Genomic DNA, 24,160 nt, shown 5'->3' on the forward strand with positions numbered 1-24,160 from the left:
AGCAAAATATATAAGTATAGTATTTTTATGTTACATTAACACCCATTGTGTGAGCTGTCTCTTTAATACCGCGCGGGTTATATACATCTTGCCGCTGATTGGGCTGACATTTCTGACACACCCACCAAACAAGAGAAAACGCATCTCAAACCCGTTGCACACCGTTTCCAGGAAACATGTCGTTCAACCCGGAAAACGTAGCAAAACATTGCGCACCGGTTTGAGCTTGAACGTGCCCCAGTTTAGGCTTGCAACCAGGGTTAGGTGTTTCTACATCAATGTTATTCACCTATCTTTCCTCTTTGATTTTAGGGATAAGTTGGGTAGGATTAAGTTTAGGAGTAGGAATAGGGTTAAGACTAAATTTTCAGACTGGACTGTTGTTTCAGGATCAACAAAATATGTTGATCCAGGAACATGTCTTACTTGGCAAAATCACGGTGACCTTATCGCAATATTCAGGTCAACTTGACAAAAAAGTAAAAGACATTTATATAATTTAGGTAATTTACTCCCAAGCTGTTTTTGTAGACTGAAAGAGATTCTCTTGCAGTATTTCTTTATATTTTAACCATCCATTCCATCCTATTCATAACAAGTTACATGCTAACTGCCATAGCGGCTATACCTGCCACAGAATGGCAAGCTCCATCTAAACCGCATCTGATTACAAAATCACATTGTAACTGGGTCTCTATTAAGCTTTTAGGGCAAATGTTATGTGTGAACATCTCTGCATGATGGCTTTTCCTGCGCACCCTCCCTTACAGGTTAGTTTTGTGTGGGAAAACCTTTTACCTATTGAACTTTGTTTCTTCAAGTGATCATCATTCATTCAGAGTTGTATAAGAGCCAACCTTTTTAACATTTTTTTTTTTTGGGTGGTTCCATGAAGCTTTCATTTCCTGAAGCTACAAACCATTGTTAACCTTTTCTTAATTTTTACAACTAGTATTACATATCAAATGAAGGTTTCATATATTAACATTCAGTTAATTAACATTACTTAACATGAGGAACACTAGATTCAGATTTTTTTTTTTAAATTATGCTAATTTTATACTTTTATTTTTATACTAATATTTAATATGTACTATTATTTTTTTTTTAATCCTTCCTAGATATAGTAATTGATTGCACAGAATAGTAGAATTGTTCACACAGAATGCATTTTTCCATTCCACTGTGCTACTTTTCCATTGTTTTTCAATGTAAACATGTGCAAGATGGACATCTTTATATGGCAAGCCAAAAGGGTTAGAAAAGGTATAGATGAATCGCATTTACATCCAAAAAGCCATATTTGACCTGTCTTAGACAGCGTACTCATTCCAAATGCAGTAAAAAAATGTGCAAATTGTTTAATAAAACACATCTCTAGACCTTGCGCTATTTTCCCGTTCCATTGACCAGCAAAAAAACGTTCTGTGTGAACCGGCCCTACAGCTTTGTACAGAGGGGTCACCTGACAAGATGACAGTTATAGGGTGGTGGTGATGGCACAAGAGCATCAGGACAGAGTACAGTTTGGTTTGACTTTGTTATCCAGTAAAGCCTGTGCGGTGAGTCTCCAATACACTGGAATAATTAATATTCATTCAAATGTAGCTGTCACACACCTAGATAATCTTTCCCATGCATGTATACACTGATTACACAAACGCAAAACATCATTCACATAGGCCATAGACACACACATACACATGCTCAAACGTAAAATACACACCCAGAAAAACCTGTCATGATTATGCCACACATACAATGTAAATCTGTATCTATTTTATGCTTAACTGACACTTGACTGAGGTCAAGTTGAACAGAAAGCCCTTTATCCTGTTTTGGCACTAAGGAAATAAAGCAAAACTAATGAATTTTCTCAAATTAATTTATGTTTTTCTCCAAGAGTCAAGATTGTTTAGATTAAAAATACAGTACATTAATAACATGTAATAAACATATTTATAAAAATAAATATCAACTAATCAGAAGGCATTATGAATGCATAAAATATTTTTTTTAATTACACATAATAGTATTGTGTAATTAAAAAATATATATATTTTACACATATTGCAACTGATAAAACAATTAAATACCACTCAAATACAGCATTTAATTGTGTCTCAGCAACGTGAAGCACGCATTTGTAAGGTTTAAAGGTTTTCAAAGTGCAGTTGAGGGAGTGGTGGATCATGGGAGGTGTAGTCAGTAACGCTGTTGCGTTCGGGTGCGACTGTCAGCAGAAGCTCCTCGCCTACGCATGGTGACGCCCACAGTCTCACCGGTCTGGTTCTGCAGGGATGAAAAGAAAGAGAGAGGGGAAAGAGCTGTGAGCAGGTCACATTAGTTCAGGCCGTCAGGGGAACAGATCACTTGCTCTCAACACATGGCCAATACTCACAAATGCAGGACCTAAAGCAAAGATGCCACTCACTGCTGGGTTGCCACCAGCTGTATCTTGCACATCTGTTAAATCAAGCAGAAGTGATCAGGAGATATGAGCTAATGCACATGCCAACATACACGCACCATAAAAAATAATTATTGGTTTAACTTAAAAAATTAAGTTACCTGATTTCCTTAAAATTTTGAGTTAATTGAAATAAAAAAATTGAGTTAAATGTACGAAATCTGAAATGAAACTGACATTGCAGACGTTGATTGAGTCTCTCGAGTGACTGCAGGATTCTCTGCTCCTCTAGTGACAGAGCGCTGATTGTGAGGGACTGTATTCTCTGGCTCTGGGGACCAACTGGACCGTTGCAGGACTTATGGGTCTGAGCAGAGTCCACAACTTCATGAGCACCGTCTGACACCTCTGGGCCTGTAACAGAAAAAGATTTTTTTTTTAAGTACTTAAACTCACCAGTATTAACTCAAAGTATACTTTGTTTTTTATGTGTACATGAGGGTCTGCATATAGCGTGCGTGACGCAGATTTTGTCACCCAAATACTATGCATGTTCCCCGATTTTTTTAACCGGTCATAACTTCTGGAGAAAAATAGCACAAAGATGAAACTTTCTAGAGAGCATGTGTCGACTGCCTGCATTCATGCATGCTATCAAATGGAGTATACTTTGAAAGGCGACGCATTTGTACGCTAGAAGTATACTTTGGGCTTTAAGGGTGTTATAATCTGGCTTTATATAGCAGTTTGGGACCCACTTTATATTAAGTGGCTTTAACTACTGTGTACTTACATTTAAATCAATCATTTGATACAATGCACTTATTGTGTACATACATGTTTTTACATTGTACTTATATTTTAAAAACACCTGCATGTAATTACATCTGTAATTAATTTCTGTAATTACATTTATAATCACACTGTTGACCCATCCCTTACACCAACCCATACCACCAAAGCTTTCCCTAACCTTACCCGTATCACCTCAATAGCAGCAAAAGTGTTTTGCAATTCAATATGAACCCAATAAGTACGTTGTACTTAGTTTTTGATGTAAGGACATAGTAGTTAAGGCCACTTAATATAAAGTGGGACCCAGGTATTTTAAATTGTAATAATGTTTCACAATCAAAGGTTTCCCTCATGTTCATATTCCAGGGGCTTTCAAACTCCCAAAATGAATGAATAAAAACATAATTATAGTATTAATAAAATTACTTCTGTCTTCTGTGTCCCATGGATAAAGGTTTGACATGAGGGTAAATAAATAACAATGCTATTTTATTTTGGTGCTGCACTTTAAATGATTCATATATGTTTGTACATGAGATCAAACTGATTTACATGTTACATTTTTTTTGTTCTTGCCCTGTTGATAATATCATTATTGAAAATATCATTATTGATATTGTTTGACATTATAAAATACCTTCACTGTCTGCTGCATGACCATTTTTATTTGGGTGTTGAGTTTTTGGCACAGTGACCTGTTAAACCACAAATAAACAGTTATTGAAAAAATAAAACAAACAATTAAAAAATGTCAAAAAGCTAACAGCAACATAGTTAATCTAAACAAAAATGTATGCAAGTATATTGTCAACATTACATTTGTCCTTTACACCAAAAACTAGATCAGTGATTCTCAAACTTCCAAGGGGGCTGCATTGTTTAAATTAAGATTAATTGTATTTATTTATATATTTAAATGTTCTTGCTTTCTAAGACAGTAATTTGAAAATAAGTGCATTTTTACCTGATAAGGATAACTGGGCTTTCTCTGTGTGGCTCCTGCAGTTTGATTTCTGCCGTTTTCAACTGAAACTCGGTTCTTCACCATGTTACTCTCCATAGCCTGTCTTCTTATTGGACTTTTGACTGATTTACAGAAGAAACTCAGATTAAAAATCACATTCATATCATATCATATCCATGCAGCACATTTCAGTGATCAGTGACCACTTCCTCTCAAAGGTAATGACCAATGAATCTCTGAAATATAATGTCTTGATGTATGGACTCACAGATCTGTGGATTTAATGTCTAAACAACTCTAGTGAAGCAGTGAACATGTCTTTATTCATTTTCTCACTTATATTTTTCCAGCAGGGACAACTGTCCGGGGTTTTGTATGTAGCTTATTATAAGTAATTTGTATGTATAAAATGTATTATTAGGGCTCCTAATTACACAAACCTATAGCCTCTTTGCTGTTAGAGGAAGACAAGAAAAAGCCACCCATTCTTGAGGCTCCTTTGACACCACTGATCAGACTATCACCATTGATGGTAACATGGGACAGGCTGGCACTGACTTGAGGCGAAGAAGACAACGGGCCATTGTGAGCAAGAAAACTTTGAGGGTCACCTAAGTCAATTCAGAGAGAGAGACACACACACACACAAAAAGACAAGAGAAAGAACTATAAGACAGTTCAACTGAAAGGTCCTAAAGTTTGAAAGTTACTTCTCCTGTTCTCGAGGTCTCTGTCCTCAAAATGTAGAGGTTTCCTGATGTTATAAAAAATAATTGACCCCTGAGGAACAACAGTCCATCATTAAATGGATCCATTTCAACAGAGTAGTAATCCCAAGTGGTGCAGTGCTGTGCAAAGGGCCAAAGAAAACTGACCAACACCAAAAAAAGAGCCTTTTCCAAAGACTCTAGAAAAACATCCCTCAAGAATCTCAAACAAAGCTGCTGGACTCGCCGACACACAAAGGGAGCTCAGTTCTTTCAATTGACTCTTCATTTGACTATATGACAAGGTGCAGTGAAAGTTCATGGGAAGCTGATGATTCCATGACTGTTAGTTTTGTAATGTTTCTTGTCATTTCTTGCCTACTGAAAATGGGTCTTTTTGCCACAGCAGGTAAATAATCATTCCCAAAACTTTAAAGGAAAGATGAAAAGCAAAATGGGAAAATAAATCAATAGGGAAGCAATAAATAGTTAGGCTGGAACTTGCTACACCATGTTCTAACCAAGCATGATGCGACAAGTAATTTGTCAGCACACACTGTAAGAGGAAATGCTGTGCAATATGACACAATTACAACCAATCACAACATATTCAATATTTCATTATTTATGGCTACCAATGCCTCTAACACCATTACACCATTAACAGAATGAACACAAACCTATCTACTGTATGCACAATTTCATACATTATTTATAGAAAAACTGTTGAAAATGTGTGTATCCAATAGCATGTGTTTGAGGTACAGTATATACATTTAAATTATCATTCTAATGCCTTTCAAATATTTTGCCTACTTCAGATAAAATGATCATGTATACTATAATACACACACACACATACACACATACATATATATATATATATATATATATATATATATATATATATATATTTTTTTTTTTTTTTTTACGCTGTCAGAAAAAAAGGCACTGGCAGTCAATCTTGGCAGTGAAATACTGTTTTTGATCTAAAACAAAACAAAAAAAAATTAAAAAGTTCATTTAAGAACTTTAAATAATTCAGTTATGATTTAAAGATTGTAAATTAAAAGCAATTTTGCTGTGATCAATAAATGAACATAAAAGCCTGATTTATCTACTGTCATAAAAACATTTGCACTACATTTTTAAGTATTTTTTAATGTTTAATTTTCAATAGTAAAAAAAATTAAAAGATTTTTCATTATTTGGTGTCAGGCTTTATATGGTTAAAGGATTAGTTCACTTTAAAATTAAAATTACCCCAAGATTTACCCTCAAGCCATCCTAGGTGTATATGACTTTCTTCTTTCTGATGAACGCAATCAGAGTTATATTAATAAATATCCTGATGTATCCAAGCTTGAACGGGACCAACGAGTTTGAAGTTCAAGAAAGTGCATCCATCCTTCATAAACATACTCCACACGGCTCTGGGGGGTTAATAAAGGCCTTTTTCAATGTGTTTGTATAAGAAAAATATCCATATTTAACAAGTTATAAAGTAAAATATCTAGCTTCCACCAGACCGTCTTCCATCTTAAACTGACCAAGAAAGTGTAACGCCTCTCATAGTTCAAAACACTTAAACTACGTCCTACACCTTTCATATTCCAATTTACGAAAAAAAGCCATCAGTTGAACACGGAAGCCATAGCGTAATCGCTTTGAACTGTGAGAGGCTTTTCACTTTCTTTGTAAGTTCAGTACGGAAGGTGATCTGGTGGAAGCTATGTATTTCACTTTATAACTTGTTAAATATGGATATTTTTCGTACACAAACGCATTGCTTCACTACAGAAGGCCTTTATTAATCCCCCGGAGCCGTGTGGAATATGTTTATGATTAGGGTTGGGAATCGTGAGAAATTTTCCAGTTCCGGTTCCGATTCTGGTTCTGCCTAACGATTCCGGTTCCGGTTCCATTAAAATAATTAAACAACTATTAAAAAATAGTAGTAAGGGAAAAATGCACAATACTCGACCCAAATAGTCCTTTTTGTGTAAAATTAATTTAACAAACTGTTAATCTCAACAAATTCGCTAACACTTTACAATAAGATTGATTAGTTAACATTAGTTAACTTCATTAATATGAACTAATAATGAACTGCATTTCTACAGCATTTATAATCTTTGTTAATGTTAATTTCAGCATTTACATTATTAAAATCAAGAGCTGTATTTGTTAACATTAGTTAATGCACTGTGAAGTAACATCTCTGAATGGCTGTATTTTTGTTAACATTAACAAAGATTAACAAATACAGTAACAAAGGTATTACTGATGATTAATTCATAAATGAACCTTATAAAGTGTTACCACAAATTAGATAAGATGCTTTAACAAACATGTAAGATTCAGACAGGTGAAACAGAATATTTTTGTAAGTTGGATTCATAAAGACTTGTTTCTGACAGAATGATTCATTGATTGACACATTTTTAACAGTAAATTTGTTGCCACCTAGTGGCGTAACAATGCAATCGATACAGTCATCACTTTCAGAACAGAAGGTAATTTATTATACATAACATAATCATCAGCGTTTCTATCTGAATAATAAACTTTTGTATACTTCTGTTATAATTGGAATAGGCCTATTTGTCACACAGAAATAATGATAGCCTACTGTGCTTTTGAAAAGACTGTTTGTAAAGCTGTTTATATACACATTTACAACTCTCTTCAGATCAACGGCAGTGCAAACGCAGGTTTGAATGTTGCGATTTTACTTTTGTCAAAGGTTTAATATACAGGGGCGATCATGTGGGTGATGAAATCGAGAACGCGATCTTTTAAAGATTAATCGTGCAGGTTTGGGCACGTCTCTTTCCCTCTCTCTATTGAAATCTTGCGTATATGAGTAGCGCCGCGCGAGGGCCTTTCATTGCATTCATTGCTATAATATTCATGATGTGAGACGTCTCTATGCAAGGATACGCTCCCCGCACTTCGACCACCCATCACACCAGAACCGTTTTCGGAACCGAAACTTAGAAATCTTGCACGGTTCCGGTTCTTTTCAAAAAACACTACCGGTTCCGGATGAGAACCGGTTCTCGGTTCCCAACCCTATTTATGATGGAGTAAATCTTGGGGTAATTTTCATTTTAAAGTGAACTATTCCTTTAATATAATATCCACTGATGTGTAGTAGGATTTTAATTCCACTCAGTTGAAATAAAAAATATGTTAGGAGAGAAGTACTAAGTGTGGGGGTTTCTTTACCATCTTTGCTGGCGAGAGCACTTCGGACTCCATGCCACAGCAGTGAGATCTCCTCATCTGTTGGAGTCCGGTCCAAACAGATCCCATTTTCTCCACACCTGCGCCTGGCACTGTCTGCAAGGGCATCTGGAGGGGAGAGGGAACAGATGCCTGTCTCGTGGGTGTAGGTACAGTAAGGTGGAGCTTGAGCACAGATAGCATCTGTTCTGAGGGTAGGCCGATGAACTATTGTCTGGCTATCTGGAGTATCTCTGTACAGGGACAAATCCTGCAGACCTGCTCTGCTTTGTACAGCATCATCACAGCAGGATGCCTTGGAGATATACTCAGCTAAGCCACACTCCACAGCTTCAGGTTTTGGAGGAGGCCGAGGCACCAAAATCTTCCCCTGGGTCTTGGCCACATGTTGCGCTTCCCTGGCAGATTGCGGTCTGATGATAGTGCCCTTCCTGGCCCGGGAGGTAACGGGACACGGGCCGGCTCTGGCTGAGCGTGCTCTCCGGGGAATCCGTGAGCCCCCAATGCAGAGCGCTCGTCTTTGAGAGGTGGGCTCTCTGATATGCTCCTGTGTGCGGATTTCTTGGGGCCCTACCTCTGCCCACGCCTGTCTAGAGGATTGGGGCCCAGCAGAGGTTTTACTGGAAATGTTTTTTGATACCCCTGTGAGTAAATTTACATGGTCTGAGTGATCCGCCGAGAGCTGTTTATGGGTTTGTTGAGGCAGGTTAGCAAGCCTGCCGGGGTCTCTAAACACTTGGTCCACACCCTCAACTCCATCCACCTCATCAAACCAACGTAGTTTCTTCTTAATAGTCCTATTCTGCTCTTGCTCATTGAGTTTTGCCCTGGCCAGCTCCACGCTGTCCCGGATTAATATAGCCACTTCTTTGGTGAAAAGCAAATGGCCAGGGGTGTAAGTGAATTTGACATTTCCTGATTTGGACTTTAAATGGTTTTTAAGAATCCCTTTCAGGAATCTGACATTGTTGTTAGTAGCAGAGTGGGTCACGGGGTCTGCAGATGTGCAGATGCTTTTCAACATACCAGCCTTTGCCAATTTGATGATATCCGTTTCGTTTTTAGGATCTGAAGGATGTATGCTTGTACTCTCCTCCATGCTCAGCGGTTTGGATTCTCTCTTGAGCCCTGTGGCATCATCTACATCTGGATTGGGTTTATGCAACTGTGAAGAACTCAGTGTTTCTGTTGGTTGCATGTTTAGGGAAATCGGGTCAGTCTGATAAGTTATGCTAAGATGGGCAGTGGAGCTTGAAAAGGCTTTGAATGAACTGCTGCTGGCTGGAAGAGTCGTCTGTGTTTCGGAAACATGTTTAGCATATTTCTCCTCCAGGGTTTTTGTCTGCTGTTTGGATTCTGACTTGAAGTCTTTAGTCAGACTTGAGAATTCCTGGGGTGTGGTATCTGGCACAGTTTGTGTTTTGCAGTGGGCAACCACAGATCTTTTGTCTTTCAAAATGTTCCCTTGAGCACTCCTGTCATTGTCATGAGTTATCATATGCTCTGAATTAGCTGCTAGGTCCTGCTGAGTCATCTCTTTTTGGCAACAAAGAGTCGACTGGGCGTTGAAGTTCTGTGATTGGTCCTTCGAGTTATCAAATTTTTCTTGCGTGAGATTCTGGAGACTCCTGCCTTCCTCTGCTGACTCATGATCTTTTGGTGAGTGTGAGCTAGGACTGAGTTTGATTTCCTTGTTTAAGATCTCCTCCAGGAAACTCTTGGCTATGGAAGAGGAGGGGTGAGATGGTGAACATGGGTTGTTGGACTGTCTCAATGTTGATTGAAGACTTTCGGGGTCTTGGAGCTTAGAAGGATCCACAGCGAGGTAGAAAGACTGGGCACAGGTGGTGCTCTGCTGGGAGCAACAAACCGACGCAGTGTCAAGGCTCTTCTGAGGTTCTCCATTCTCTAAGCTGTCCAGACTAGACAGACTCTCTGTCTCACTATGTGGGGTATCAAGATACTCCTGAAAATCAATATAAAAACATTAGAGCACTTATGGCAGAGTGCTTTTTGGAGATCATGTTGCATGCATGCACGCTGCAGAGGGATGGGAAATCACTCCAATATGCTGAAGAAACATTTATTTTTATTATCAATGTTGAAAACAGTTGTGCTGCTTAATATTTTTGTGGAAACTTTATTTTTTTTCCAGAACTCTTTGATGAATAAAAACTTAAAAAGACAGCATTTATTTGAAAGAGAAATCTTTTGTAACATTACATATGTCTTTAATGTCATATTATCATAAAAGTATAATTTAACTAGGGCTGCCCTCAACTAAAGATTTTTCTAGTTGACAAGTCGTTCATTTAAGCGCTTTGTTGACTAATCGCACATTTATATTAATAAACCATATAAATCATAGTAATGAGATTTTAATCGCCTATATATAATACATAGCCTAAACAGCGTTCACAGCTTGCAGCAGCAGAACACCGGCAAATGTAATGATTATGAATGTGGCATGAAAAAACAGAAGGATAATTTATTGATAAACTAGTGTTTTCGGCTGCAGAGATGGAGTTGCCTATATGCATGTTTCATACGGATTACATAATCTGAGAATTTTTGTTTTAGATTTGAATCGGTTCATTTAAAAGTAGACATTTCAAGCTTCCCATAGATATATTTCTCATGTCTGTGATGCTGAGTTTTGGTTCATTTTTGTGACGTGCCCAAGTTCACTTGAGACCGATATGGCAGAAAGCACATCCTGTTTATTTTAATTATTTTACAAAAGCACAACGTTTTGTTGTTATTGTGAGTTTACAGAAATAAAAGCAAACCATTTAAAGTTTCGAATGCTGGGTTATTCTTATCTGTATGACCAAAAATGACAGAGTATTTTAACTTAAATGCATGTGATCGCACCGGCGCCTCCATGTCATGCAGTAAGCGCGCTCTCCAAACACTTGGATATGCGGCAAATAATGGCACACATTTACAAACCCGATTCCAAAAAAAATTGGGACACGCTACAAATTGTGAATAAAAACAGAATGCAATGATGTGGAAGTTTCAAATTTCAATATTTTATTCAGAATACAACATAGATGACAAATGTTTAAACTGAGAAATTGTATCATGTTAAGGGAAAAATAAGTTGATTTTAAATTTCATGGCATCAACACATTTCAAAAAAGTTGGGACAAGGCCATGTTTACCACTGTGTGGCATCTCCTCTTCTTTTTAAGACAGTCTGCAAATGTCTGGGGACTGAGGAGACAAGTTGCTCAAGTTTAGGAATAGGAATGTTGTCCCATTCTTGTCTACAGGCTTCTATCTGTGCTACAGGCTTCTAGCTGCTCAACTGTCTTAGGTCTTCTTTGTCGCATCTTCCTCTTTATGATGCGCCAAATGTTTTCTATTGGTGAAAGATGTGGACTGCAGGCTGGCCATTTCATTACCCGGATCCTTCTTCTACGCAGCCATGATGTTGTAATTGATGTAGTATGTGGTCTGGCATTGTCATGTTGGAAAATGCAAGGTCTTCCCTAAAAGAGACGACATCTGGATGGGAGCATATGTTGTTCTAGAACTTGGATATACCTTTCAGCATTGATGGTGCCTTTCCAGATGTGTAAGCTGCCCATGCCACACGCACTCATGCAACCCCATACCATCAGAGATGCAGGCTTCTGAACTGAGCGCTGATAACAACTTGGGTTGTCCTTGTCCTCTTTAGTCTGGATGACATGGCGTCCCAGTTTTCCAAAAAGAACTTCAAATTTTGATTCGTCTGACCACAGAACAGTTTTCCACTTTGCCACAGTCCATTTTAAATGAGCCTTGGCCCAGAGAAAACACCTGCACTTCTGGATCATTTTTAGATATGGCTTATTTTTTTACCTATTTTTTGAGTTTTAGCCGGCAGTGGCGAATGGCACGGTGGATTGTGTTCACTGAATGTTTTCTGGAAGTATTCCTGAGCCCATGTTGTGATTTTCATTACAGTAGCATTCCTGTATGTGATGCAGTGCCGTCTAAGGGCCTGAAGATCATGGGCATCTAGTATGGTTTTCCGGCCTTGACCCTTACGCACAGAGATTGTTCCAGATTCTCTGAATCTTTGGATGATTTTATGCACTGTAGATGATGATAACTTCAAACTCTTTGCAATTTTTCTCTGAGAAACTCCTTTCTGATATTGCTCCACTATTTTTCGCTGCAGCATTGGGGGAATTGGTGATCATCTGCCCATCTTGACTTCTGAGAGACACTGCCACTCTGAGAGGCTCTTTTTATACCCAATCATGTTGCCAATTGACCATAAGTTGCAAATTGGTCCTCCAGCTGTTCCTTATATGTACATTTAACTTTTCCGGCTTCTTATTGCTACCTGTCCCAACTTTTTTGGAATGTGTAGCTCTCATGAAATCCAAAATGGGCCAGTATTTGGCATGATATTTCAAAATGTCTCATGTCTCATAACATTTGATATATTATCTATATTCTATTGTGAATAAAATATAAGTTTATGAGATTTGTAAATTATTGCATTCCTTTTTTTTTATTCACAATTTGTACAGTGTCCCAAATTTTTTTGGAATTGGTTTGTATTTAGGTTAACGTTAGAGCGAGCAGACTTGTAAAGTTGCTATTAACATGTTTCAAGTGATAAGCCATATTTGAGGTCGATGAATGATGAATGATAGGCGCATGTTTCGATTTCCTGGCGTCTGTCCATCACAGACTGCGTGATTTCGCCACTTCCTGTGTTTCTTTTTTTCTGCAACCAATTTTGGTTCTTCTTGACGACTAACGGTTAGTCGACTATTAGGGGGTAGCTCTAAATGTAACAGTATTACTTTTAATAATATTTTACTTTTGGAACTTTTCCATATAGAAAAGGACGATCTACATTTATGCAAGAGGATTGAAGTCTAAAGGATCTGTATTTTTGGATCTTTGGGATACAAACATTAAAATCTTCTTAACCAAAAAAAAAAAAAAAAAAAAAATGTAAAAATAAAAATGATAAAATATAATAGCTTACTGAATTCCCAGAAGGAAAACCAAAGGCAGATAGAGCATGATGGCCATAGACATTCCCATGAAGGGCATTCCATAAGTCTGACTACATTTGTGCACAGAATGGAACACTTTTCCAAGAAAACCTAAGCCTAAAGCCTATCCTGTAAATAGGGTTATTACCTTCTGTGCCCTGCTCTGTTCACAGTTCAATGTATTAAATTATGTGTTGGCTACAAGCCAGTGCAGGTAACATTCCAGCTGGTGTGTGTAAGAAGACATAACTGACTGTCTGAGAGGGAAAGAATGCTTGTTTGAGTTATAGAGATAAGGGAATGTGTATCTGTGGTTTTAATATGCATTTGTGTGATGAAAGCCTCAGGATGAGCTCATCTCTTTAAAACATCTCAGTTTGTTCAGAAGATGCTGCAGCGTGTTGTGGCAAGAGGAGCCCTGGGCTAAAATTACAATGTTGTTGTTTCTCCCCCAGCAAATTTGGCCTCTTTTAACATACACAGTCACAGGCACAGTCAATCACTGTGAAGCTGATCACAATTACAAAAAAGCCTCAACCTTGGAATTACATAAAAACTATTCAAATGAACTATAATGATCAGAAACATTTTATTATAAATAAAGTTATTTTATATATATAATGAGTATGTATATTAACCTGTGGATCGGCCTGCTCTTTTTCTTTCAGAACAGTCTGTGTCTCCTGCTGCTCATTGAGGAAGAAGGGCTGGTTGTTTCTGAAGTTAGTCAGGCTGCTCTCCTGCAGGAGTTTGGTGTAGGCCTCAGCTACAGATAAGGCACGTAGGTGACGAGCGCCCCCTGAAGGCTTTGGGGAAGAAGTGCTGCTCCTGAAACAAGTGGTTCAATGCAGGCATTGTAATATATTTATAGTTATATAGAGCTCTATGATTTAAAAAATGTACTACGAAAAGTATTAATATTTTAAATAACAATAAATTTATTTATTTTTTTATTCAGAATTTGTAAAAGAAATGACCAAATTTCGGTAAATTTCATTAATAAGATGAATAAACAATATTGCATTATATAATGCTTAACATATTAAAATGCATTTAAATGTCACGAAACATTGATTCATATATATGGCCAGACATATTTATATTTCAGTGTGCTTGAACTACTGATCTGTAAAGCTGTCTGAGATGTTGAATTATTTTTTATTAATTTAAAAACTAACTGAAATTATTTTCAAGATAGCTTTTAAATTATATTTAAGATGAAATATTACTAGCTGTTAGATAATATTACCTTAATGTATCAACCAATAATGATATATTGTCATGGTAGCAAGGTTGTACCTGCTAGTAGTGGAGGCACTGGACAAAAATTGAGATTGATGAGTATATAAGAGTGGACTGCCTTGAATATGATGAAGCGCTTCATCAAGATTGGGTGGTGTTCTCTTAAAGGCTGCTGCAGAACACAAATGACTTCATTTAAATTGTGGATGAGATGTGAACACATACTGACCTAATAATAGTTCAGGAGATAAAGGCCTGGTTTCACAGACAAGGCTTTTAAGCCAGGATTAGACCTTAGTTCAATTAGTTCCTTAGAAAAAAACATTACTGGTGTGCATCATGAGACAAAACAATGGCACTGAAATTTTTTAAGATATGTCAGTGCAAGTTGCTTCCAGTTAAAACAGTTCAAACATGCATTTTAGTCTTGTCTGTGAAACCTGGGGAAAGAGTGCTTGTAGACACATGAATTAGTGTGCGCATGTCTGTTTCACTGAACCTACCTGGTCTTTTTCTTTGGGATGGAGAGAGGTGAGCTCTTTGGAAGTTCTCTGTGGCATCCTGGACCCTCTGATGGCGCTGCTGTAGAATATTCTCCCTCAATCTCTGCTCCTGAACATCCCACTGTTTCCTTCTCTCCTCTAGAGCCCTGGAGAGAGTGTGAGACAAACAGTAAGAAAATATATGCGGTTTTCCTGACGTCTGACAGTTAGACAATGCTTTGCACACATAGTGTCCTCTTTAAGACATTATTAATTTGTTTTAAGAGGAATGGATGAGAACTTTGGCAACTGCGTGCAGCATATCCAATGTACCACTTGACTTAAAATGGAAATGAGACTTTAATCTAATTGAAAATATCAGCTCATTGTACAAGCTGTCGTTATCTCAGACGTTTACTTTCCAGGGTCAACAGAAACCCGAGCCTTCTCTAACAGATGCATTTCAGCTAAATTAATTTGTTAATGGCACAGAAACCAGTGCATGCGGAAGCACTGAGATGCAGTCTGTCAGAATCGCAGCTAAAATCATTTAATCATCATAATTAAGCAACCTGAACTTACATAAAAAGGTCAAATTATTTTATTTTTAAAAATATTTTAAAAATAATATTTCAAGAGACTTATTGACCTTGACACACAGTTATGAAGGTCTGCAAGAGTCCTATCTATGATATAATAATAATAAAAAAGAACTTATAATAAAAGATTATGCCAAACTACTTAATAAGGTTTTATTTCATTCTTTTCATGAGGGACCCTGATATTTTTAACTTTAAAATATCAAAATTAATTTGAATACAAAAATGTTAGTGTATACAAGTCACTGAATGCATTAACTTTTATTTCTCCATATAGTGGACTTCACTGGGGTTCAATGGGTTGAAGGTCAAAATTACAGTTTCAGTGCAGCTTCAAAGAGCTCTACACGATCCCAGACGAGGAATAAGAGTCTTATCTAGTGATTTTCTTAAAAAAACAAAACAAAACAAAAAAAACTATTGAACAACAAATGCTCGTCTTGCACTGCTCTGCGATGCACCACGTATTACGTAATCACGTTGGAAAGGTCACGTGACGTAGGCGGAAGTACTGACCCAGTGTTTACAAAGCGAACGTGCAAAGACCAAGTCAAACACCCTTTACAAAAAAGGTAAAACAACGATGTCAGTCGATGGAGGAGAAAAATGACAGTTTTTTGCCCTACGGCGGTACTACGTCACGCGTGACCTTTCCAATGTGATTACGTAATGCGTGGTGCATTGAAGAGCAGTGCAAGACGAGCATTTGTGGTTAAAAAGTATTTAATTTTTTCTTTTTTTTAGAAAATGACTGATGGTTTCTCTAGATGAGACCCTTATTCCTCATCTGGCATCATGTAGAGCCCTTTGAAGCTGCACTGAAACTGACATTTGGACCTTCAACCCGTTGAACCCCAGTGAAGTCCACTATAGAGAGAAAAATCATAACCAAAATCAAAGACATAAACATCTTGGATGACATGGGGGTGAGTAAATTATCAGGAAATTTGAATTCTGAAGTGAACTAATCCTTTAAATTTTAATGTTAAATCCACTGTTGTTTTATACAGAATTTAATCCAATTACATCAGAAGTTACTGTAATTAAATTACAGAGAAATTAAGAGTAATCCCTTACATTACTTTTCAGGGGAAATTAATTACTTAGTAATGCATTACAATGAAATTCTTTGACCCTTATGCGGTCTTCGTTTGGGAAGTACACTCAGGGTCTTCGGGGTCTCCACAGACCCCAGGCAACAAAATGCAATTTTGTAACAAAATACTTGTTTTTTTTTAAAAACAAATGTAATTTTACTCTGTTTATTAATGTTTTTATACAAAAACAGCTTTTTATGTAAAATTCACTTTATAAAAGACCCACATTTCTAAATTTCATTCATGGAGATAACATGGATAATTTGACATGGTTTAGTGTAAGATTTTTGTCCATCTTTTGGAAAATGCAGTTTTAAAAGTAAAAAAACTATCATTTTTACCAGTAGATGGCTGCAGAGCTCCACTATATGCTATGTGCTATTTGACTGACTGAAAGACATATTTTCATAAGTTTTTTTTCAGTTGGATTCATATCTAAATATTATGAAATCACAATTATAACAATAAAGGGTACTTTTTGTCAAAGTTTAGTATTTTTTGTAATGAAAAAAAAAAAAAAGTTTTTCAATATTGTTACATTATGATGAGACTCCACTGTGAAAATGGACAAAATTCATCCTCAAAATCAACATTTTGGAAAAATGTATTTTTTCAGTACAAAAAATGCTAAACTTTGACAAAAAGTAATTTTTATTGTTAGAATTGTGATTTCATAACATTTAGATATGAATCCAACAACAACAAAAAAACGTTTCAGTTAGTCAAATAACATAGCAAATAGTGGAGCTCTGCAGCCATCTACTGGTAAAAGTTTTTTTTTTTTTACTTTTAAAACTGCATTTTCCAAAAGATGGGCAAAAATCTTACACTAAACCATGTCAAATTATCCATGTTATCCCCATGAATGAAAGTTAGAAATGTGGGTCTTTTATAAAGTGAATTTTACATAAAAAGCTGTTTTTGTAAAAATATTTATTTATTTATTTATATAAATTTAAAAGATACGAGAAATCCTCCAAAAACTGCACAAATATGAAGTAAAAACATTAATAAACAGAGTAAAATTACATGTTTTTTAAAAAGCAGTTATTTTATAATATAAAATTACATTTTATTGCCTGGGGTCTGCGGAGACCCCAAAGACCCTGAGTGTACCTTTTTTTTTACACTAACATAAAAACAAGCTATCACTCCGATTTTTTTTTCTTTGTAGATCTAGAAGGTGTTAACAACGGTACAATTTTTTTTTATTTGAGCAAACGTCGTTTGGGGTCTAAAAAGACCCCAAAGACCCTATAAGGGTTAATATACTTAATATCTTTCAGGAATTATTTAATCACAAGAGAAACAGTGATCTGTGTCTCTGAATGCACTCATCTACCTCACCATCACTGCCTTCTATAAAGTAACATTACTTTGCTCTTAGAGCTTCTATTTCAAGCTGGTAAATCCTGGCTGACATATAAAGGATTGTATAACAGTAACTGTGCCCTGTAGGGTAGCTTCACTTTCAGTGTGCACATGGATTGACCAGGTCAAACACCCAGACTGAGTCATTAACAGCATAGAGACAGTTCTTAGTATATCTGACACTCACTGTCAACACCAAATTCAGCAGCTGTGAATTGCTTCACTTACCCGGCAGTCTTTTAGCGTAGTTGCCTCCTTGGTGAATATGCTGATGCTATTTTTTTTTCTTGTTATTGCCACCTCATCTAATAACAAATGCCCAGAGACCAACAGGCTAGAGCCGTGGAATTTGATATACATGTTGCACTGCTTTAGGAAATAAATGGGCAGTTGACATACTTATAAATGTATAATTGGATGGACAGCAAAGAATGGAGATGTCTTCCATAAACATAAAATGATCTATTCAATTTGTGTTAATGGCTATAATTGTACATATTTCTCTAAAATGTAAAAAGGTAAATAGGTCTTTTTACTGCATATAGGTCAAATTCAACTGCATAATCAGGACCTCAACAGGAAGTAAATAAAACGTTTTCATGATTTTAAGTTAAGAAGAGATTTTATGTAAGAGTTATTAATAATAATTTAATAATAATTAATAAGCTGCAGTAAATTACAGCTTTACTTAGCCTATTTGTGTGAATATTGGTATATAGGAGTCTGACAGTTGGAAACAAAAATGTTAAAGGGTTAGTTCATCCAAAAATGAAAATTATCCCATGATTTACTCACCCTCAAGCCATCCGAGGTGTATATGACTATCTTCTTTCAGACGAACACAATCAGAGATATATTTAAAAATATCCTTAGTCCTCCAAGGTTTATAATGGTTGTGAAAGGAGGGCCGCGTTTTAAAGACAAAAATAATGCATCCATTCATAAAAAAGTAATCCATACAACTCCAGAAAGACTGAAGTAAAAATATGCATATTTAAAATTTTATAAATTAAAATAACTAGCTTCCGGTGGATGACCATACGCAAAATGCGCAAGTCGATTTGTGCCAAATGAGTAATCCTCTGACGCGATGTATGACGCAGGATGTATTGTATTGTAAGTTTAGACGAATAGGTTCAAACAAATAGGGCTGTGCAACAAACTCAAGCTCCTTTTCTCTTATATATCGAAATCCTCTGACATTTCTCTTTTAAAATGATCATTTTAGACTTATAATCTGGGACCAGTGATCTGTTTGCTCTTCCTCTGCACCTCCTCATTAAGTTGTGCATCAGGTCAAAAGATACTCTTCCAAATCGACTTGCGCATTCTGTGTACGGTCGTCTGCCGGAAGCTAGTTATTTGAATTTATAAAGTTTTAAATATGGATATTTTCACTTCAGTCTTTCTGGAGTCATATGGATTACGTTTTTATGAATGGATGCATTATTTTTGTCTTCAAAATGCAGCCCCACATTCACAACCCTTATAAACCTTGGAGGACTAAGGATATTTTTAAATATATCTCTGATTGTGTTCATATGAAAGGAGATAGTCATATACACATAGGATAGCTTGAGGGTGAGTAAATCATGGGATAATTTTCATTTTTGGGTGAACACTAACCCTTCAATACCTTAAATGTTCTGCCCTGGCTGTGACATGCACTTTATTTCGATGGTCCACTTTAGACATTTTACTAAGTAACTTTGCAACTACATGTCAACTAACTCTCATTATCACAGTATTAGTAGACCGTCTGCTTAATATCTACGAACACTTTATTTTGATGCTCCCAACAGACATTCTTCTGACTATAATAAGGCTACCTTCGCAACTACATGTCAACTTATTCTAGTAACACCTAACCTTAAAACCTAACAGTCTACTAATACCCTAATGAGAGTTAGTTGACATGTAGTTGCAAAGTTACTTATAGTTAGTAGAATGTCTAAAGTGGACCCAAATATCCATCTAAAACTGTTTAAATCACATTTTTACATACCAAATTTATGAGTTTAAAGATTTGAAATGAAATGCAAAAACAGAAATTTGATTAAAAGAAAACAAAATGTTACAGCATCTAAAAGCATACTTTCCCCTAATAGACATGAAGATCTGGATGCTGAAAATAATCACTCAAGGTTTTCTACACAGTAAGTCAAAGTAAAATCTGATTTATTTTTGACACACTTACTTTCGTCTGCGATTTGTTTCCAGGGAAAGCTTGCGAGCTCGAGCTCGACAGTACCTCTGCTCTTGTACCAGCACCTCTCTTTCATTTTCAGTCTCTCCATGTAAACCTGATCTAATGTTTCTAATGTGATGCAAAGTCAAGGAAGGTATAATTATAGAATAAAACAGCATCTGATGATATGTACAGGCAGCACATAACAATGAAAAAGTTAGAACAAAAGAAAACACAAACATGTAACTAATATCTAAACATAGATGACATACTATAATATGTCATATGCACACTATTAATAAATATATGAAAGCAACAAAGTTAATTGGTGTATATATGCACGATTAATATGAGAGAACAACCACCTTACATTTAGGCAGGTAATTCACACAAGGAAAAGGATACGAGTAGTAAAGTGTGTCCTCCAGGACTGGCATACCGAATATCAGGATGACAAGCTGATGATGATGACAGGTCTCAACACAGCACAGCTCTCATCCATACAACAAAAGCTGCATCCTATTGATGTCGGAACGAGCGAGCAATAACATAGCTGGCAAAACCAGAATTGATCTGCTTTGGTAAAATATTGGTGCTCTGAAGAATGAGAGTGATAAGGTGAAGATAAATACAGCGCAGAATAACTGACTTTATGACTTCCTGTAGTTTGATACTTGATTCACCTATCAGAGTATACTATCTTGACATTGTTTTAAATTAAAGCAGGCAGAGGTAAGACTTTATCGTCGTTCGCAACTCTGAAACAGTTACGCCATGTCGGTAACCATCGACGCGCTTCCTTGACAACTGACACAAACTCGCGGTGGTCACGTGTATCACAAGCGACTGATCTCCAAGTGGACGCACTACTATGGCAAGCCGTTTTAGCATTAAAGGTGCCATCGAATTGAAAATTGAATTTACCGTGGAATAGTTGAATAACAAGAGTTCAGTACATGGAAATGACATACAGTGAGTCTCAAACACCATTGTTTCCTCCTTCTTATATAAATCTCATTTGTTTAAAAGACCTCCGAAGAACAGGCGAATCTCAACATAATACTGACTGTTACGTAACAGTCGGGGTATATGCCCCCAATATTTGCATATGCCAGCTCATGATCGAAGCATTACACAAGGGCAGCCAGTATTAACGTCTGGATCTGTGCACAGCTGAATCATCAGAGTAGGTAAGCAAGCAAGAACAATAGTGAAAAATGGCAGATGGAGCAATAATAACTGACATGATTCATGATAACATGATATTTTTAGTGATATTTGTGAATTGTCTTTCTAAATGTTTTGTTAGCATGTTGCGAATGTACTGTTAAATGTGGTTAAAGTTACAGACGTTTCTTACTGTATTCACGGAGGCAAGAGCCGTCGCTATTTTCATTTTTAAACACTTGCAGTCTGTATAATTCATAAACACAACTTCATTCTTTATAAATCTCTCCAACAGTGTGTAATGTTAGCTTTAGCCACGGAGCACAGCCTCAAACTCATTCAGAATCAAATGTAAACATCCAAATAAATACCATACTTACTAGTGGCGATTAAATTAGAGATATCTCTAATTACCTTTGCGGATAAATGATGCGTCTTTTAAAGATATTTATGACATCATTACAGATATCTTAAATGTACGGAAGAGGATTAGGGCCAAGCAATAATAAAAAAATAAAACCATCTCGAGATTAAAGTTGTTAAATTTCGAGAAAAAAGTCGTTAAATTACGAATTTGTTCTCATAATTTAACAACTTTATTCTCATAATTTAATGAGTTTATTCTCAACATTTTATCTCGACTTTTCTTGAAATTTAATGACATTTTTCTCATAATTTAACAAATTTGTTCTCTTAATTTAACGACTTTTTTCTCGTAATTTAACGAGTTTATTCTCAACATTTTACCTTGACTTTTTTCTTGAAATTCAACAAGTTTTTTCTCGTAATTTAATGAGTTTATTCTCAACATTTTATTTGGACTTTTTTCTCGAAATTTAACTTTTTAAAAATTTTAAAAGTTTTTTAAAATTTAACAACTTTAATCTCAAGATGTTTTTTTTTTTATTATTGCTTGGCCCTAATTCTCTTCCGTATAAATGAAGTTTTGACTAGTCAAAATATATATTACAGATATCTCAAATCAGATTTTTTACTAGTGCAGTTATAATTGCAGATATCTCTAATTGTCATTCTGACTAGTTGAATTATAATTATCGCTTGTCAAAATACAATTATTACTATCTTTAAATATATTTATAGATGGTCAGAACAAAGGTTTAAATGTTAAAACAGCTTGCCATACACTACTGCTGCCACCTGCTGGATGTGAATCTCCAACAGGTTTCGTTGGTAAGTGCCACATTTTGCATGCAAAGGCAACATGAAGGGAAGTTCGACTCATTTACGTGAATTGGTTCTCTCAAACAGTCCGTTTAAAAGAACCGGTTCTGATTCTTTGCGTCTTCACACAATTACGTCATTGTGTGGCATGATAAAACTATGTAGGGGGGAGTGGGGTAAGATGAGCCAGTGGGTAAGTTGACCCACCCTCTGTACCATACCATTTTATTGTCATGTGACCATATATTTTAGAACCACCCATCATTTCTGCCAGACTGTGAAAAGGAGATGCACATGGGAGGAGTGGAAGTCGCTTATTTACTTTAAAAATGGTTTTTGGCTTGTCAAAGTAAAATTTTAACATAACAGATGTAATGGCTGTTTCATCAAAGCAAATTTGTCTAGGTCTAAAAAAATGTATGATGCATATTGGTGATTTAGCAATGTATAAAACCATGCAAATCATTTAGCTAAATATTATTCTGAATTGGTAAGCTAGCTAGCTTATTTATTTATTTATTTATTCTTAAAATGGCAGCTATGGGGCAAAGTGAGCCAAATTGAGCCAGCGTTTTAACTTACCCCACCATAAGGCAAATTTAATTTAAATCTGAAGTATAAACCGGTGTCATTTCAATGTAATATTACACAACTAGTTTAGTTTATCTTTATTTTCGAGTTTATTTTTTAGGAATAGTGTACAAGTACACCAAATCCTTCTCTGATACGAACCAGAGGATGTTTAATCATTTATATCTTTCCACCTGTAGTCTCTAATGGCTGAACATGGTCGACATTGCAGAAAAACTACCATGTCAAGAACCTTTTGACTAAAATGTTTATTAGTTTCAGTGACATTTATTCATTATTATTTAGTTTTTATTTAATTTTACTCATTCTGTTTAGTCTGTTTATGGGAAGGTTACATCTTTGGTGTTCAATATATTGTTTCAGAAATGCAAACAATTAAACATACTGAAATTTCAACTTCATTTGGTTGGTTTTATGTTGTTTAATTTAGCTTTAAAAAAGAAATATTTGTAAAATATTTTTACAAAGAATATTTTTAAAAGGAAATTTGATTATTAAATTAGTTTTTAAAATAGGTACTTTATCTATATCTACTATATCCCTAACCTGGGGTAAATAGAGCCATGGGAACATTTTTTTTTTTAATAAGAAGCCATATTTTTAGAACCCTTTGTCATATATGTATTCTGATCATTTAAAATGATAGGAAACATCCTGAAATTACTTTAAATACTTTAATTGTACTTCTGCCTCCTTTTACCTTATCTTGAGGACCACATAAGTAAAAAATGTCTCATCTTACCCCACTCTCCCCTACCACTAAGCACATTATAATGTTTATCATAGTTTATGTTTTTGTATTAATAATCGTTGAAAAAATGCCATTCAAAAGAACGATTCGTTCACGTGTAATTAAAATGCTTCCTCTTATATTTATAAATTCAACATAATATTTTATTTATTTATTTTGTATTTATTTATTTTTTTAATTCACTCAGTTATCCTTTTTTCCGCCTATGTTTTTGCATGTATGAATTGTATATATTTAGAGATGCAGATGTCTAAACACAGGAACAGGATTCTGCTTCATACTGATAAATCTTGACAGCTAGAGAGGCCGTGGTTCAAAAGAGGCTGTGTCATGCTGGAAGAACCATACCTGAACAG

General features: G+C 35.9%; 1 protein-coding gene across 1 annotated transcript; it reads right to left on the reverse strand.

Annotated features, from left to right (window-relative positions):
* Window positions 1-2,194: 2,194 nt before the first annotated feature.
* Window positions 2,195-20,556, reverse strand: cep126 (centrosomal protein 126). The gene is made up of 12 exons (XM_067389419.1): window positions 20,519-20,556; window positions 20,123-20,242; window positions 14,880-15,025; window positions 14,434-14,548; window positions 13,773-13,962; window positions 8,108-10,091; window positions 4,625-4,780; window positions 4,170-4,291; window positions 3,843-3,900; window positions 2,648-2,824; window positions 2,402-2,466; window positions 2,195-2,292 (listed from the first exon to the last, which is right to left on the reverse strand). Exons 1-12 carry the CDS (start codon window positions 20,548-20,550, stop codon window positions 2,206-2,208), a joined length of 3,252 nt encoding a protein of 1,083 aa, XP_067245520.1. The 5' UTR covers window positions 20,551-20,556; the 3' UTR covers window positions 2,195-2,205.
* Between the last annotated feature and the right edge of the window lie 3,604 nt (window positions 20,557-24,160).

The sequence above is a fragment of the Chanodichthys erythropterus genome, chromosome 7 (assembly GCF_024489055.1).
Source record: "Chanodichthys erythropterus isolate Z2021 chromosome 7, ASM2448905v1, whole genome shotgun sequence".
NCBI lineage: Eukaryota > Metazoa > Chordata > Actinopteri > Cypriniformes > Xenocyprididae > Chanodichthys > Chanodichthys erythropterus.

Excerpts from the sequence above, each read along its gene's own strand:
- cep126 (XM_067389419.1), bottom strand. The coding sequence starts at position 20,550 with ATGCCAGTCCTGGAGGACACACTTTACTACTC. Across the intron at positions 4,292-4,624 it reads TTTCTTGTCTTCCTCTAACA|TCAAAAGTCCAATAAGAAGA; the intron begins GCAAAGAGGCTA and ends TCTGTAAATCAG. Across the intron at positions 2,293-2,401 it reads TTGCTTTAGGTCCTGCATTT|AACCAGACCGGTGAGACTGT; the intron begins GTGAGTATTGGC and ends TCATCCCTGCAG.